The sequence below is a fragment of the Furipterus horrens genome, unplaced genomic scaffold, assembly GCF_987537825.1.
Source record: "Furipterus horrens unplaced genomic scaffold, mFurHor1.1.pri manual_scaffold_5, whole genome shotgun sequence".
Classification (NCBI taxonomy): domain Eukaryota; kingdom Metazoa; phylum Chordata; class Mammalia; order Chiroptera; family Furipteridae; genus Furipterus; species Furipterus horrens.
In genome coordinates, this window is record NW_028327175.1 from 142720009 (window position 1) to 142739522 (window position 19514).

General features: G+C 36.7%; 1 protein-coding gene across 2 annotated transcripts in view; it reads left to right on the plus strand.

The window, feature by feature from the left end:
• RNLS (renalase, FAD dependent amine oxidase) overlaps nt 1-19514 on the plus strand; it is a 275262-nt gene that overhangs the window by 215037 nt on the left and 40711 nt on the right. For both annotated transcript variants that reach the window (XM_090279268.1, XM_090279269.1), the window contains one exon: nt 13844-14019. In XM_090279268.1, the coding sequence (XP_090135394.1) occupies nt 13844-14019 (176 nt within the window). The remainder of the gene's footprint in view (nt 1-13843; nt 14020-19514) is intronic.

Sequence of the window (19514 nt, forward strand, 5' to 3'; positions counted from 1 at the left end):
AAAGAAGGAAGGAAGGAAGCAAGGAAGGAAGGAAGGAAGGAAGGAAGAGAAAGGAAGAAAAGGAAGAAAGAAAGAGCTTATTTCCCCTAAACCTTAAAACTAGTCTTGGAATTTAATCTCATTGATCTTATTGGCCTGGCCTGAATCCATTGCTGAAACAATTATTATGACCAGTAGGAATGGATTAACTGATCAGTTTAAGTTAGGCTTCTTTTATCAAGGCTGAAAGTAGGGGAGGGGTGATCCCCTAAAACAAAATTTGGGTACTGTTGCCATAAAAGAGCTGGTGGATGCTGAGCAGCTGACGTTCACTACAGCATTCACTCACATGATCCTCATAACTAGCCCAGAGATCAATATTTAATTATACTATACTATACCATACATTTTCTCCAAGAGCTACTCATCTATTAAGTTTCTTCAATCTATTAAGTGGATTACCAGACAAAAGATTACCATTTGCGCCCTTTCATGACTCAAAGCCAATCCAGTATGAAACACACACACACGCGCGCATGTGCGCACACACACACACACACACACACACTAAAATGAAATTGTGTAGGCAAAGTGTATTTTTTTCCCTAGAACTAGGAGCACTCCTTCCCCATATTCTAGGCCCAACCCTATTCCCTATTTCTTACCCCTAATGTCAGCCCTTTCCACTGATCGCCATGTCTATTATGAAATCTTGTCTACTTTGAAGATTTGATTCAACACCTTAATTCTTATATCTACTCCTTGCCCCTCTAATCAGTAGAAAATTCTACCGAGTGGTACAGCCTGGCCCTGTTCCCACTCTCTTAAACCCGTCTCAAAGCCTCTAATATTCAGCATTCACAGGTATTGTGGAACTAAGTAATACGCTGTTTATTATTTAAGTATCTTGGATTACTGGTAAATGTTATCATTTACTTTCTCAGCTAGCTGGGGAAGGCAGAACATACTCTTCTGTGAACAATTTTCTATTGTTTACTAGAAGATTATTTCCTGAATTTGTATACATTTACTTATGCCGGAGCTATGGGGAAACATCTTATGAAATTGGAAGTATAAAGTTTAAGGGGATTCCCATTTTATTTTCAATTCATCGTGTAGGGTTTTACACACTTGTTTATATTTAACTAAATGTCTATCAGAATGGTTAGCTTACACAGAATTGTTTAAAGGATGTCTGTATGTCTTGTTAAACACAAAAAAATCCAAACATATGTAGCCGGGGATAACAAGGATTACAAACATACATGTATATCAGCTTTAAAACTTCCCTTCCTGTCCTTTATTTAAAATGGCAAATGCATATATCCACAGATATGTTAGTGGCCACAAGCCTAGAATAAACAAGTCAAAGGCCAAAAGAATAGAAGAAATTAATTGGCATGTTAGTGTTTTCTAAACCTAGTATTTCCAACCCAATGATGGAAAAATTCCCTAGGGTCACATATAGAACCACAGCTACAACTGTTTATTTGTGAGCATTCAATGCTGTCAGATTCTAAATGGGCTGTTGTTTTGTCCAGTAGAGCTGTCCCCATCCTGTTTATTCAATGGATGCAGAAAAGATTGCTCTATGTATCCACATGCTCTAGGTGCAGACAGACAACATGGAGTCCTCTGAGAGAAAGGTTTCGGGGGGGGTTGGGGGGACATGGAATGAATGCGTTTGAGTGTATGCAAAAACTTACCAGTCGGTAGGTGACAGAGATGTTCGAGCATTATGAAAAAAAAACATGTTAGAGTGTTAGAGGTACATTGAGAATCAAACAAATGAATAGATGAACTAATTATCAACTCTAGGAAAGATGAAGGGTTGGACTAAACAGGATGTGTGGTTACAAAGGACTAATTGGTTGCTCAGAAGCATTACTATACATTATTATGATGTAAACTCTGATTAATGATTTTACCAAAAATTGTTGAGATGTTGGTTGGAGTGAGAAGGGTGATGTGGAAGACCTAAGTACTCATCTGCCATATTAGGGGGTGAATTTATTCATTCATCTATTCATCCATGTTTTTGACAAATATAGATTGCTTATCATGTGCCAGTTCCTAACGTAGGTGTTAGAAATGTAAAAGAAGTAACTTCAAGTAGCTTTCAGTCTAGAGGGAAGACAGACAAGTGAATAGACAATTAAAATACAGTGTGATAAATACTGTGATTCTGGGATGCACTTTTCTCCCATGATGCATCGTTTTCTGAGATTTAGATTTCCCATCAACGAAGTGGAAGGTAAAAGTGATGGCACAATAAAACCTCAGTAACTCTTAATCCTCTGAAATGAAGTGAGTCAGCCTTGACAGGCAGGCTTGCCAAATAACACTTGATGAGCACTTATTGCATGCCAAACTTTAAACTTCTCACTTTACAAGGATTTAATCTGCACAGTAATCCTGAGGTTGGCACTAGGTTACCACAAGGACAACAGAAAGACAGATCACTGGAAAAGAATATACAAATTGGGTTGTATGTGAAAATACCACAATCATATGTAACTAACGGAAAACTAAAAATAAGGTATATTTTAACCTAACAGATTAACAAAAATTACCCAGTGTTGATAAAAGTATGGAGAAAAAAGAGCTCTTATATGCTATTGGGGCAAGTGGAATTTTGGAGCACCATTTAGCTACATCTAAAATAGTTTTACAATACTTTTAGTTTTCATTTTATACCCTTTCCCAGTGTTGGAGTAACTTTAAAAAAAATAATTTTGTAATTTAAATAAACATAAAATTTAAAATTCCAAGAAGAATTTCCTACCATCATTCCTTTAAGAATCACACTGTGTATAATCATACGAGGGACTCTTGAGAAGTCCTATATAGTTTTGTTTAAAACAAACATTTTAAAAATATATTTTCCCAAAGAATTTTATTATTGTTGTTTTCCCTAATAACTATTAATATGGCATGGGTCATCCTGTGGGCAACACTGACCTAAGGAATCACAGAGATATTATGACTGGCCTAAAGTTATACAGTCATGGAGTAGGGAGACAGAATTTCTGACTCAACATACAAAACTCAACTGATGCCCCCCAAAAAGTGTCTGTACAATCAGGATGGAGAAAGGGATCTGATTCACTCATACTAAATAAAGTGTATCTTGTTTCTTAAAGGGAAAATTAGAACTCCAGATTTTTCTGTCAGTCTTAGATGGTATATCATGATTTCCTAGGAAGAGTTAGGTACTAATGTTCAAAAAGAAGGGGGAAAAAAAGACACTTTTGCCCTTGAATTATATTTCCTGTCTTTTAGAAGAGTACCATTTTAGCCCTATCATTTCTTCCTTTTTAATAGGCATTTTACCTTTAAAAAGGGAAGCAGGGATTTCTCAGGGAATTTTGGTATCTAGTTACTGACAAGAATACAATTTCTCCATTTCTGTTTCTGAATCTTTTTTAGGCCAGTTACCCTCTCCTGTTAGTTTTTTAGATACTGTTATGCCTCCCAGATGAGACTGTTCATTCTTACCTCTTGAATGATTTTTATTGGTTATTTAAAGAAATTGCTATATCAATTAATATAATCCCCTACCCACGGGGAAATAAGGAGGAAAATAAAATAACTATTTCTCCTCAAAGATGATAAAAATGGATAAAAATGAAATAAGGAAAGGGGAAAACTGAGTAAAACCACTTTTGTCTGTGCCTGGCCCATGCTGCCATTTCAAAGTTTACAGTTCCAGACCCTTACTCTTCAGTTAAAACCATAAAACTATATTAAATTAATATAAATACTTATTACAAAAGTCATTGCTGCAGATAAAGTTGCAGGTAATAAAGTTGCCCATGATATGAGCAGGGCTCTTGTGGATGAGTTTTGGCATCAGTAATGTGTACATAAGAAATAGGTTTGAGATTATTAAAAAGCAAATAAAACCTGCAGGTGGTCCCTCTGAATAGTGAGGCCTAGTTCCTGATTCTGGGCCAGCAGCACACACACAGAACAGCAGACACAGTGCCAACGATGTGGGGTGCCAAATGTCAGTGCTATATGCTTGTTTGGGTTGGCTCTGCTAGAGAGGGGAGGAAGAGGAGAGAGAGACCAGAAGCACATATCTCTCCATCTCAGTCTCCCTTTGCCCACCCCACTCTTCTTTCTTCCCTTTCACCTCCTATTCTTTCATGGAAAACGAGTTAAATTTTTTTGCTGTTGGATTTACTGATGTGATTGGTTTACTCTTTATTGCGTTTGCTGCTGTGCCTTGGAGCCATATGAAAGAGGAAATGTAATAAGAGCTTTCATGGCTAGAGGGCAAGGATAGTTGAGCCAGTTTCACAGGAGTAGGGAGAGGGAAACCTACCACCAAGTTCTGCTGCCAGAAAAAGGGAAGAAAGAGAGCTGACCATCACCACCCCTGACCTGTGGCTCTCAATTCCTCAATTCCTTATCCAGTTCCTGTCCTCACGTGAATTTGTTTCCTAAACTTCATTTGCACATACTTTTTGTGCCATATTATTTAGCAGATTACCGTTCTTGAATTGTTTTGTGTGTCACCTCCCCAACTAAGATGTACACCTCAACTGAGTTTCTTACATTACCAAACGCTGCACTAGCCACTCATGTACTCATTTGATTCAATCAGTAATGAAAGAAGCATTTTCACCCATTCCTTGATGCTCTTGCCCTGTAGCCATGGTGTTAGCCCCTCCTTCTGTTTCTTTAGTCCTCTTCTTCCTTGTCAGAGATGAAATCTCTGTCTCTTGAAAGACCCGACTTCTGTCCAACTTGATGACCTAACTTTGTCCCTTGATAGATACTGCCAAAAAAAAGTTTATCAGGTAGAAAGGTCTCTGAGATATTTGCATGTGAATAAGGGTGTCCCAGTGAGTTTGAGCTTGTTGTATGGCCTAAGAATGTACATTTCTCATATAGTTACAGAAGTAAGAAATCAGAAATGGTTACAGAAGTAAGAAATCAGAAGATGGAGGGCAATACTCTAAGTTATGTTTTTTGTATATCCAATTTTCTAGGACAATGTAAAAAATTGATCTTCCTCCATTGCTTTGTTTATTTTCCTATAGTAAGAACTTAATATCTTTTAGGATTTTTTCCCCAGAAGTATCTATTGTGATTCATTGAGTAGAATTGTCAACCAATACCAGGCGGTTTAAATAATGTATTTAAACACATGGAAAAGCAAGTCTTGACTCATTGACTTTTCAAAAATTTTAAATATTCTCATTACCTTATTTTTTCTTTAGAACTATTTTTTTTAATCCCAAAACAACTCTTGAAGAATTAAAATTTTTTTCATACTAGTTATTGTGAGGATATAGGAAAATCAATTTAATATAAAAGATTTTTAAGTAATTTGATGGATTATATTTTGGTTCACTATTGTTTTTATTCATATGGTTTCCTTCTTTTTAGTAATTATAAGTTTTATTTGTATTTTTAACTTAATGCACTGGCAAGAGCAATATTGAACACCATTGGTATTGTGAAGCATCCTTGGTTTATGCTGATATTACTGTGAAAATCTATATTATTTCATTATAAAGCATGATATAAACCTCTACCTTAAGAAAGAAAGATATTGTATCTCACTTTGGGAAAGTTACTTTTTTTCATATTATATATTTATTTTTCATGAATTGATATTAAATATTAATAGATTCATTTTAAATACATATTGACATAATGTATTCTCAATTGTACCTGTTAATATAAAAAAAGTACCTATTATTTAAGAAAATAATCATCTGTAGTTTGGTGTGTTGATATGTGTAAATATGATATGTGTATCGGCAATCAACATTATATTTACTTAACAATTTTAAATTACAAGTGAAGCTGTAACAGGGGCCCTCAAAAGTCCCCACAGCCCATGGTTTTGGGGATGGGGAAAAGAGACAGTGAGACTTTTAAGGTACTTTGCATATCTATGGCAGGCTGGTAGCTGGGGCAGGTAAAAGGGCAGAAGATACTGTTTTAAGATACTTTGCATATCAATAACAAGGGGATAGCCTAACCTTTTCTGAAGAAGCCAGCCAGAAGGAAAGGCAGCAGCCATTTGGGATGCTGAATCTTATGATTTTGAAAGGATGTAGAGGGACCCCCATGAGGTCTGGTGTGTAAGAGAGACAGCCATAATGTAGCAGCTATATAGTCTGTAGTGAGGCTGGTCTGCAATAAGAAGGAAGAAGCAGAAAGCAGCTATGCAATTCGTAGGGATGATCCAACCATGTGGCCTGGGCTAGTAGGAAAGCAGGCACGCTGCTGCTCGATCGTGCCAGTTCTAGCTGACCCTGAAGTCACCAAGGACTCTGCCTTGCAGACCCAGACTCTATCTGAACTCTTGCAACTCTGGACACATGGAGAGGACACTCTCAGGACTTGTGCCTTTCCAGGACTTCACCATGGTTTTCTGGACTATTATACAGAGGCTGATGACATCGTACCCCAGATCCTGAAGGGGAGAGCTGACAGATAAGGGATGGGGAACTACTGGGCTTGGTTTTGACTTATAGCCTTTTGGGAAGCAAGGGAAGTTCTGGGTCTCATGAGAGAACAGAGCTCCAAGCTGAAGTGCTCCAAGCCCCTCCAAAGTTGGAATCTTGTAAATAAAGACCTGTTTCTCTCAACAATAATTGTTGGGTCTTACACCAAGATGCCACGTGAACAAGCCCCTCTTTGCTCAGTAGCAAAGCAACTGGGTCCTAAAGACTTTTTTAATTCATTGGCTTTTTTTCTATTTCTTTAATTTTGGTTAATACTGATGCTTTTTATATTAATTTTGATAAGTTTTATTTTCCAAGAAAAAGTATCTTTTTTCTTTAAGATATAAAGGTTTTTAGCATGGATGTGTACACTTTTATGGCTTTAAAGAACTCTGTATGTGTTACATCCTATCTGGCAGAGGAAGAAAATGGGAATGATTGCCTGTTTTTGAGTGGAGTAGAAAAAACAAAAAAAGAAATAAAATGTCTCCCCTGAGATGCCAAACCACATATTCACCCTCAGGCAGATTTGGAGCCAGAATTCATTCTGCCAGTATATTCTCAAAATCTAGTTAAAGTAGTCATGGGCAGTATTGCCCAAAGGCATCTGACACAAAAGAAAGTAAATCTCCAAAGGAACACTCTTTAAACTAAAGCCTCAAAGAATTTCTCAGATAAAGTTCCTAGGAACTTTGGGCTCCCTATAGGAACATGGACTCACTATAGGGGGGAAAAAGTCACAAAACACAGAGGCAGCACACCATTACGAGCAATAGCCATCCAAACAACAGAAAGCAGACGCAAACTCATAGGACTGCAGATGCTGGAACAACCAAACACACAATATAATATATTGACTATGTTTAAAGAAATAAAAGAGAGTACTGACAATATGACTGGGGAGAAAAATAACTGCAAGATTTTAAAAATAGAACTTTTATAAATGAAGAATAAAATGATTTAAATTTGAAACTCAAAGGACAAATTAAACATCAGAATAAACACAGATGTAGGGAGAGTGGTGAACTGAAAGATAAATCAAAAGAAAGTCACAGAATCTAGGCTAGAGAGGCAGAAATGGAAAATATTAAAGAGACCAGATATGTTATGATAGAATGAGAATACCTATCATTTATCTAATTAGAGCACCATGAAGACAGAACAGAGAGAATGCGGAGAACTAATAGCTGAGCAATCTCTAAAAATGACAAAAATGAGTCTTCAGATTCAGAAAACCCAATGAAGTCAAAGAAGGTAAATAAAAAGAAACTCAGACCTCAAGATACTGAAGTAAAACTGCAGAACACCAAAGGCAAAGAGAAAAAACAGAAATAGCCAGATATAAAAGAACAGTTACCTGCATAGAACTTGCAATCAAATTAAGAGTTGACTTCTTAACCGCATCACTAAAAGCTAGCCTACATTGGAATAATTTCTTAAAAGTGCTGAGAGAAAATATTTTCAATCTATTATTATACAGTAAGGATAACTATCTTTTACAAACAAGGATTAAATAAAGACATTTTTAGAATAACAAAACGTGAGAGAGTTTATCTTCAGCAGAACCTCATTAAAGAATTTCAAAAGAAGATACTTTGGGAAAAGGAAAATGACCCTGGAGAGAAGAAGTGAAATCCACAAAGGAAGCGGTGGATAAATATAAACAAACACTGACTGCATTAAAACAAAATTGAAGAAGTAAATCCTGAGCAACAAAAGCATGTAAAATCAGAGTTAAAATATTTTAAGGTTCTTGTATTATGCAGGAGAAGGATAAAGATAGTAACTTTTGACTTTATATGGATGATTAAATCTATGGGTAATCCCTAAAAATAGAAACAAGCTGTGTAACTTCCAAACTAGTAAAGGAAAGAATGAAATAAGGGGTAAAAGTAGTTTAATCAAAAAGAAGGCAGAATTTTAAAAAGAAAAAAGAAATTTTGAAATAGTTAACTAGAAAGCAGAAATAAACTTTAAGGTGAAAGGCATTTCTAAATGAAAGATATAACATTCTTAAAAGGTATCAGGAAATAGCAGGAAACTAATAACATAGTTTCAATATAAAGCAAAATTTTTCAGTAATTAATCAAGCACACACAAAATTTGTGAGAACTTAGTTGAGTTAGAACACACAATTAATAAAAATGCTTCAACGGACTTTAAATGTGAATTCAGCATCTAGAAAATTATATTCATGCATACATGTAACACTTGAAAACTGCCTATATATGAAGCCATTTAACAAATCCTAAAGTATCATACAGATCACATTCTCTGACTTCACCTACTGAATTAGGGTTTGTTTTTAAAAAGGTATTTTATTGTAAGCAGTATATCATAAGATATTATTTTCTTGACCCAATATGATAATATTTATCTAATAAGCAAGTTTAATCACTAAATCCTATGGAGACTTAGCCAAGGAAACAAGAGAAAGCTGACTCAAAAAGACAGCAATGGAAAAATTAGGAAAGTTTACTGAGAGTGAAGATGCATCATTAGAAACCAAGGGTGAATTCTGGCTGCTGTGGCTCAGTGAATTGAGCGTCGGCCTGAGAGCCAAGTGTCGCTGGTTCGATTCCCAGTCAAGGCACATTACTAGGTTGCATGTCAGGTCCCCAGTTGGGGGCGCGAGTGAGAGGCAGCGACACAGTGATGTTTCTCTCCCTCTCTTTCTCCTTTCCCCTCTCTCTAAAAATAAAATAAACAAACAAATAAATAAATAATTTTTTTAAAAAGACTCATTAAAAAAAAACAAAAAGGAAACCATGGGTAAGATCATCCACACCCTCGTCTTCCCATTTACTATGAACAAATACAAAAGCTGGACAGTGAAAAAGGTTGATAGGAAGACAATTGATTTGTTTGAAATATTGTGTTGTAGATGAGCTCTACAGATACCCTGAACTACAAGACAAAGGAACTTGTGGGTCCTAGAGCAAATTAAACCTGCAAAATCACTAGAGGCAAAAAACAAACCAACCTGACAAAACTAAAGCTGTCCTACTTCAGGCATATCATGAAGGCAAGATTCTTTGGGAAAGACAGTAGTGATGGAAAAATAGAAAGCAGCAGGAAAAGAGGACCAAATATCCGATGGATTGACTCCATTAAAGAAGCCATAGTCATGAGTCTAGGAGCTGAACAGGGCTGTTGAGGACAGGATGTTATGGACCTCACACCAGGCGTCGGAGCTAACTCAATGGCACATGGAACAGACCACACACAAGCAAGTTTAACCTGTTAATGTCCATAATTATGACTGATATGATCATGGTTCTGAGTCAGCTAATGTACTTATTTCAAAACAAATTTCAGTTTCTGTCTGGATAATAGGTAACATCCATAGCTTTTTATTGTATTTCAGGTGAGAGTCTTCTGTATCTCAGTGTTCTATGAACAGAGACGATGATGATGCTGTTACAGCTCGGGCTGCTGCTATTGTTACCATCATCTTTCAGTGTCTGGACACCCACCCAAAATTGTAGACTAAAAACTCTGTCCCCACTTCATACCCATTAGGATGGCTATTATAAAAAATAAAGTAGCAAGTGTTGGCAAGATGTGGAGAAAGTAGAACCTTTGTGCTTTGCTGGTTGGAATAAAAAAGTGATACAACCACAACAAGGATGCCAGCCTGTTAAACCAAGCACGCCGTTGACCGGAGACAGCCAACTGACCTGGAGTCTGCACGATCCTTCCCCATGTGGGAAGGCCACCCTCCCCTCCACACCCCCACTCTTATTAGGGATTTCTGGACCCAAGGGTAGGTAGGACGACGACCGTGTCCAGCTTGAAGCAGCTAGAGGAGCTTGAGACCTTCGCCCATTGTCCTTTACAAGATTACAAAGGGTCCTAATATTTGAGAGGAAGGGATAGTTATTTTTTACGAACCAGGGGTATGGACTTGGGGGGGCGTTGCTGGGGGAGGGAGATGCTGGGTGGAGGGGAGGAAAGGGGAGAAAATTGGAACTGTTGTAACAATATAATCAATAAAAAACATTATAAAAAAAAGAAAGTGATACAACCACTGTGGGAAAGTATACAGTTATTCCTCAAAAATTTAAGCATAGAATGACCACATGATTCAGCAATTCCGCTTCTGGCTATATACCTAAAAGAAGTGAAAGCAAGGACTCAAAGAGATATTTGTATACCCATGTTTATAGTAGCATTATCCATAATAGCCAAAAGGTCAAAGCAATCCAAGTTGCTTCTATGGATGAATGCATAAACAAGATGTGGTATATATGTACAATTGAATACCATGTGGCCTTAAAAAGAAATTGAAATATCATACAAAATAGATGAACTTTGAAAACATCATGTTAAGTGAAATAAGTCAGCCACAAAAGGAAAAATATTGTATGATTCCACCAATATGAGGTATCTAGAATAGCCAAATTCATAGAGACAAATAGAATGATGGTTGACAGAGGCTAAGGGAAGGGGAGTGTGAGAGGTTAGTATTTAATGGGTAGAGAGTATCAGTTTGAGAGGATAAAGTTATGAATATGGATGGTGGCGATGATTGCAGGACAATGTGAATGTACTTAATGTCAGAGAACTGCACACTTATAATAGGTTAAAATGGCAGATTTTTGTTATCTATATTTTACCACAATAAAAGGTAAACAAACAAACAATACCTCTGTGCCAATACCAAGGAATAGTTTGATGCTGTTCCTGAGGTATTGATAGAATAATCAATCTTAATACTTTGAAAACTACTCTATAGAATAGATGTCAAAAAAATTTTATCTATGAATGCCTCATGTTTGTGTAGCACTTTATATTTGAAGAAAGACTTTTGTATGTCCTAATTTATTTAATCCTTGTGACAGTCTTATAAGGTAAGTTGTAAAACTCCCTTTTAATTCATGGAAGAAAGTACAGCCCAAGAGATTAAATTGTCAAGACCTCGGAGCTGTTAAGGACGCAAGGGTTCAAATATCTACTGACTAAAGCCTTTCACCTCCCAACATATAGAAATAGTTGTCAACTTACTATGAACTTGGCATTTAAAATGCCCAAAGCAAAGTGTGATGCTTGTTAAACTGAATATAGAAAAGAAAAAGATATCATTACCTTCTCAGTGAGCAAGGAATAATGATTATACTGAATTTATGCTCTGAATCCTATTAACATATTTGTGGCTTTTTATAATGCTCTCTTTTCAAATCTTGGTCACGTTTAAACTCTGGTTGGCTGTTTGTATTTTTGAACTTTTGCTTCTAAAAATACTTTTTAATTTGGGAGGTGGGGAGCTTTCTCTTAAAACTTACTGTTTTAGGTTGCGGCTGTTTGATTTTTAATCTAAATTCTCAAAAAAAGATGTGCCTGATTCCAATAAAAACAAGTAGCCTGGTTTTTCTCTCATTGTTATGCAAGAACACTCTCATTTGGGGCCTTAAATTTCCTTTTTTTATTGCTCTCCTTGGAGTGGATAGCTAATGTAAATGAGAGAAACCTGGCAACAGACCATCACTGCCCTTAGTAATTTTACAAGTTCCCCCTAGAACAAATGGCTGGGTCAGTGCAACCTCTCGATTCTCAGCATGCAGATAGCATTCATCTTCCTCTGAAACCTGCCATAGATGAGTCAACTCAGAACCCCCACTCCCCTGCTGCAGAATGCTGACCCAGGAGCTTTCGCTGTCTCTGGGAAGATTTGGTACCTCACGGAAGAGTGGTGGAAACAAGCCTCCCTGAATTTATTAACTGATAGCATCACTAACTCCCTGTGGCAATATGCAACAGGTTTCACTGTGATGGGACTTGGTGAAAGAATCTGAGATTTTGCACTCCTCAGTCCTTCCCTGTGCATGGTACTTGTGTAGTCTACATTGACAGGTTAAACCTTGAATATTCAAGGAGATGGTCCCTTGATTTCCTCTTTCAAGTCATACCGGCTACTGTGAAAAGAGGGGACCATTCCCTTATCATTGTATTCACTAAATATACTCTGAAGTCCAATCTCCCACCTCACACATGTAAAAATGCTTGGAAGCACTCACTTTATTTTAACATGCTTATAGTATTTTGGGGTGCTCTTCCCTCATGTTTTGTGTAAAATTCATAATCAAGTATTCTCTGAGCAGAGAGCAATGGAAAAATTAAGTACTTTTACAAAAAATAACTCACACATATCATTTGGGCATCACCATGGGAACTTTTCCCTTATATATATGCAATGTATTGTTTATACTCTCATAGGTTACATTCATGAAGCACCTACTCTGTGCCAGAAACAGCTGAACACTTCACATGCATTATGTTATTTAATACAGACCTAACATTCTGATTTTATATAAAATCAAAAAAAACCTTGAAGGGCAAAAAGGTTAGGTGGCTCATGTTGTTCAATTTTTTTTCTGTGTAAAATTGTACAAACTTATCCCAAATAGATTATCGTCTTTAGAATCCCAAAGTAAAGAATTTGCAGAATCAGGCTTGCCAACCCCTGTCAGTACCTTACAAGCTTTAATGTTCTTTTCTCTCAGCAGGGGGGGAGCACCAGTTTCATACTATTATTTCATGCATTTCAGCTCTAGTATTGTTTTCCCTCAACTTTCTCCTCTGCGTGATTCAAGCAAACAAGAATAGCAGGCAAACTCTTGTTAACATTTCTTCCAAGTCTGTAATTCATAAATCCTCATTCATTTTGCTTTCAACTTTGAATTTTATTTGATTTTCCTATTTTCTACTAAAGAGTGAAAGATACGAAGCAGACACTCATTATTTGTAACTGTAAATTATAGCAAAAATATTCAATGGCAAGCAAAAATGGAAAGTAACTCCATGTTATAAGTGAAGCAGACTTTTCTTTTTAATGCTACTTACAAGATAAAGGAAAATATTAGAAGATCAAGCCTGTTTTTAGAGAGAAGCTTGATTTTTTTTGAAAATGGTAAAGATATTTTATTCTAGCATTTAATAATTTCAACAAAATAATTTATAATCCATTTAACAAGAACTGAATACATAGTTTTTGAACATCTGCTTTGTTCTTAGAATTTAAAGAGAATATAGGCTATATATAAGAAATGACTCCTGCCCTGAAGAGTTTATAATTTAGTGGATGAGAGAAGATGAACATACAAATAAATTTAATTATACCCAGTATGTATTAGGTGCCCTTCCTTCCCATTATTTAGCAAGACCTAAAAATGTATTCTCTAAAATACACCATGAACTTCTCCTCCTCTTTGGAGAAGCTTGATCTTGAATTTCAGAAATAGACTAATTTTATGCTTCAAAGATTAGAACCTGTTTTCCCTCCATTTGTTGTCTGTTTATTGTGATCAGTCCTTAAAATCTGGATTGAAATGCTAGAGATCCTTCCATATTACCCACTTTAAGATGTATCTTTATGTTTCTCTTATTTATGCTAGCATCATCAGCAATTGGGCCTTCCCTTGTGATTCACACCACCGTTGCATTTGGAGTTACATACTTGGAACACAGCATTGAGGATGTGCAGGAGTTAATCTTCCAGCAGCTGGAAAACATTTTGCCAGGTTTGCCTCAGCCAATTGCTGCCAAATGCCAGAAATGGAGACATTCACAGGTAATCATTGAATCCACAAGTAGGAGTACAGTTTTCTTAATAGGTCAGCAGAACTGACTTGACTTCTTCTCATCCTTTGCCTAATGTGAAAGCGAAAACTTCTACAGGTTTTATTATCCTGATATTTCCCAATAAGAGATGCATACAATTTTCCCCAATCTACTGATTAAATTTTAGCATCTCAAGACATACACCCTGAAAATCTGGGGTTTCCTATGCAAGCAAGGCAAGTAATATATCAAAATGCAGCTGTTGCCCTGGGGTTTTTCTAAGTCAGTACTGTGGTTATACAGAAACCACTCTAACCTCCCCGATTTTTGCAATACGTCAAATTAACCTCATAAGTATACTTTGCTACCACAGTTTTCATTTTTATTAAGTTCCCACTTTGGTTTTGATGGCTGCCAGCAGAGCTCTGCGGGAGAAAGATGAATACCTGCACACATCAGCTAGTTAGGCTGTTTTTCAGGGTTAGATAAACCTGCTGATCTCATGACTGGTTCAGACTTAAAGCTCTTTAACACCAAGTAAATGTTGACTTTTCTGAAAGTCTCTGCATATTTCAGTAGAAGTTTGTGAGTATTCCTAGAAAAAGCCTTTTGATCTGTAAACTCGGTTGTGAAGTTATTTGGGGACAGTGGAGCAAAGGGCAGAAGAGGGAAAGACAGATCGAGTTGTCTATTTTTTCCTAAGATTTCTGAGTCCATGGATGAACTGACTTATCAGCACTATTGGTTATCAAAACTGTTAAGCCTTTAGAAAAAGTGGCGTTGTGAGAAATCACAGTAGATTTTTTGTGTCTTAAAGGGCTATCCAAAATCAGAGGAAATGGGAAATTGTAAATTACTTCCTAAAATTGCTGCAGGTCTATGTGTTTACCCATATCCTCTCAAGTTAAATTATACAGTAAAACTTTGGGGAAAATATTTACTTAAGTATGTCATGGTCGCTTTAGAAGACTACTTTTTCCTTTTAAAGCATTGAAAAATCTCAACAGCTAATGTCTTTAAATGATATTTAACTCAGTTTTAGGTTGACTTGAAAAAGAAGTCAGGGAAATAACCTGATATAATTTAAAATTAGATCTATTACAGAGCAAGTCTCTTCACAATTTATAAATATTCCTTTAAAAAAATGGTTTGTGAGTTTTTCCTGTGACTCCCTTAAAATAATTTAATAAACAAAAAACATGGATTAAAATTTACTGATTTCTTAAAATTTAATGTGTTGTAGGAATAGATCTGACCTTACTATGAAATGACCTATTCAAAATTGTGCAAAATCACAAAATTTAATTTAAAAACATTTGAACACAAAGTACATCCAAACCCTAGCAAATAATTTTTATTACAATTTGGATGTTCTCTCTTGAAATTATTCCAGTACATTTACAGCTCTATAGTCATGAAATCTATATTGGCTGCAAAGCCTGAAAGGGAATAAGCTGTCATTTCAACCATAGATGTTTGCATTTTTCACCATTCGTATACTTCTCCTAGTACCTTGAGCAGCATTCTACAAACACAGCATTGTCATTGGCAGCAGACCTACATCATGAGATGATAGCTGGACAGATGATAGCTAACTAGATAGATAGATATATAGATAATCTCTCACATCACCTTAGAAAAATAAAGAAACAGGGTCAGAGACATAAGAACATTTAACTAGTTTTCAGTGATTACTCCCAAGAGAACATTTCTTCAGTGCTTTTAAAATGTCCATTCTAATCTTTGAAATGTAACATAAATACATGGACCCCTCTTCCCTTGCCATCCAGAACACATGATCTATCTTTGATAATATCTCTAATATAGTGCTTAAACTGAAGGGCAGGATGGTGTAGAAACAAGGACAAAAAAAAAAAAAAGAGGTATAAACAACTGATTTCAACCCTTTTCTTATTTCTGATTAGCAGTACGGTCCCCTTACTGGGGAAATTCACCTCATATTTTTTTCTAACCTGGGTTCCGCCCTATGTTTTCTTCCTTTTTCTCCTCCCCCTGTCCTGCACCACCAAAATCTCCTATTTTTCACATTCTAACCCTTCTTTTCTTCTCTCTCTTTGACCTTCAAACGCTTATTTTATGAAATCTTAGGTAGACCACAGAAATGCTGTCCCATGCGCTAAGCAGCCCCGGTGTAGATACCCATTTCTAGACCCCTCAGACTTCACTTTTTATCTCCATGCATTTTATTTTTCTCTTTTTGGGGAATCACTATACTGCATCCTGGCACCCAGAGACTGGAGGGCTGGAAGAAGAAGAGAAAGGGAGATAGCTGTGATGCGCATCCACAGTGTGCCCTACCTGGGGCAATTCCAAGATGTGATCTCATTTAATATCAGAAGGAGTCTTAAAGGTTGCTAGTTTTAACGAAGTCTAGCAGTAAGAAAAACAAAGCCTGGTAGACAGGAAACAAATTCTCCAAGGCCCATTGGCTAGTAATGAGAAAACCAGTCTATCCGCCTTTCAAGGTCTTTACTCCATTTCCCTGACCCTCTGTGTCTTCTTCATGGACACTGTTTCCTATTAACACAAGTTCAATGGCTTAAAACGACATAAGTTTATTATCTTACAGTTCTGGAGTTCAGGAGTTCAAGATGGGTCTTGCTAAAATCAAGGTGTCAGCAGGGCGATGTTTCTTCCTGTGTAGGTTCTAGGAGAGAATTCATGTTCTTGCCTTTACATTTTCCAGAATCTGCACATTCCTTGCCTTAAGACACATTCTACTGTCTTTAGAGCCAGCAACAGTGCATCAGGTGCTTCTCATATTACTTCACTCTGACCTCTTCTTCTGCCTCACTTGTTCTTTAAGGACCCTATGATTACATTGGACTCACCTGGGTAATCCAGGATACTCTCCCCATTATCCTTTACGAGGCAGTATCTTCCACTTCCTTCATATAACCTCTGGGGAGAGCATCAGTCCTTTAAGGCTCAAGGCACTCAAAGGAAGGGACTTCTGTCTGAAAAGGAAGGTAAGGGAGTATTATGGCAGGGGTGGGATATGGGGGGTGGTTTCTTGTTTCCCTATGTTGTTCTCCATGCCCAGTGCTGCCTCTAAAGTCACATACCACATTGGCAGCAGGGGAGTGGGGGTGGGGGTGGTGTGAAAGATATTTCATTTATTCATTTGGTTACTCATTTATTCAACAAAGGCCTACAACAAGCTAGGACTCTGCTCATAGAACCCTAGAGGCTAATATTTGCTGAAGGCCACTCCTAAGGCACTCAGATGTTTTGTCCTGAGTAAGATAACAATACATTCTTGTGGGTGCTGCCCTTCAGGGAGGAAAGAGGCAGATAAAGAAGGCGTGTTTGAAAGACTTGGGAGCTGTCCTCTGCCTCCCATTTGGGGTTTGAGTAAAACACTTGCGTAGGTGGTGCAAACAAACTTAGCAAAGCAATGGCAGATTTTCTGTGGTTGTCGGTTCCTCCCTTTCAAACCATTTGCCCTCCATAATATAAATGTTTATCTAGTTAATATAATTTGATACCTAGGCTGTGATACATTGAATTGAGGTTTCTGTAACAAGTATAATATACAAATCCTTTCAGTAGAAGAGTAATAACTAATTGAAAACACTTTTCCATGTACCTTGATAGGGGACATGTGATCAGTTTGATAAATTTAATACTCTCACCACTGCTATTTGCTGTGCTTTCTCAAACTATAGGATATGTCTGATTTGCTTGAGAGTTTAATTTTCCCCATCTTTATTTGCATACTCATGGATTATTTTTCAACAATCACCAAATGTATTCTCAAATACCAAGGGGAACAAAAGGGAAATTTTGGGGACTAGGAAATAGGAGATGGATGTGGCATATAAACACATTGGTATCTTTGGCCAAATAAATAGATTTGGACTATCATATTAGGCTTTTGCAGTAAAATTGGAAATCAATTGTCATCTATAGTTACATTTCCTCATTTGGTCTTTTGCCTTCTCTCTCCCCAATGGTAGTCCTTTCATATTTTTTAGGAAGAAGGATCATGAACTCTTTATGAATCTGATAAAAGCTATTAACATGAAAATTCTCATTATTTCAAAATATACCAGTACATGTAAACACAAAATTGCATACAGTTATGAGGATTTGTAAGCAACTTAAAGTCCTCCCGTAAACACAGCATTAAGGATACCTTCTACAAAAGCTATAAAAGTCATACTACTGTCACCTCAATTAATCAAGAACTCCTCATGTCCCAGTTTTGTGTTGCAAAGAAACATAATTCACCAAACAAAAGGAATGTAAAGTAATTCAAATTTTTATAGAAATTTAAAAAGCATTCAAAATCCTTCATCCTCAGCAGTATTTTTTGAAGTCTCTGTTCTTGTTCACTATATATCCCACTCTGGAAGCTCCCTCAATTTTCTTTGCACCCTTAAGGCTTAATTCCTCATACAATTTTCTCTTACAACCAGCTATGTGGGCACATCTCTTTTTCTGTGTTTCTTCTCTTCAGCCACTCATTCACACGCTCGACTGTTTTGTTTTTAATTTTTTAAATATATTTGATCTTAGATAGAGAGGAGGGAAGAGAGAGAGAGAGAGACTGGGGATTGGACCTTCCACCTAGGTATGTGCCCTTACCAGGAATCAAACCCTCAGTCCTTTGGTGTACTGGTTGGCGCTCCAACTGAGGCACACCAAACAGGGCCACATGCTCCAATTTTGACCATATCCATTTTTTTCCTTCTTAAATAAGTAAATCTTTGCCCTTTTCAATGCAAATTTCCTGTTTCGGCTTCCTCGGGTCTTCCCCACCTGAATATCTCAGTTGGCATAGAACTTCCGAGAAGGAGAAAGAATAAAAGAGAAAGGAGGAAATATGCACCAACTTAAGGCCAGAATTTTTCTTAGAGATTTGTGTTTGGTGGGGGAGGAGGCAGTGTACAGAGAAAAGCCTGAGACTACCCATATACCTATTGAAATATATTATTCCCTCATGAGGTTAATTTCTGGTGTGTAATTATGTCTAATTTCAGCATTGGAAGGTCAGGTGGTGATTGATAATTTCATTTTTTTCTTTCTCTTTCTATGCATCTCCTGTTGTATCTTCCTTATTTTCTCCTTGTAGGTAGGTAGGAACTGGAAAGAAGTAACTGACATAGGAATATACCAAATTATAAATAAAAAGGATTGTCCCTTTCAAAGTAGGTGGTCACCTTGATAAGCTGCACTTTTATTTCAACAAGATGGGGCATCTCTTTCAGAGCCTGACATGCATTCTTCAGCATATTATCAATTGAAATTTGACCTTGAATTTAATGTTTTAGAAACAACCAAAGTCATTTGAACTTACATCTTTTTAATAAAATGGATGTCAACCTTGATAATCTTTTAAATGTTTTGTAGGGGTAGATAAAGAAATATAGCTGTTTATATTTATCTGTTTTAATGTCACTGTTAGGCTGAATCTAAAAGAAGTTCAAAACTGGTACCCCTAAAAGACATTGCCCAGTACATCATTATGGATTTAAACAT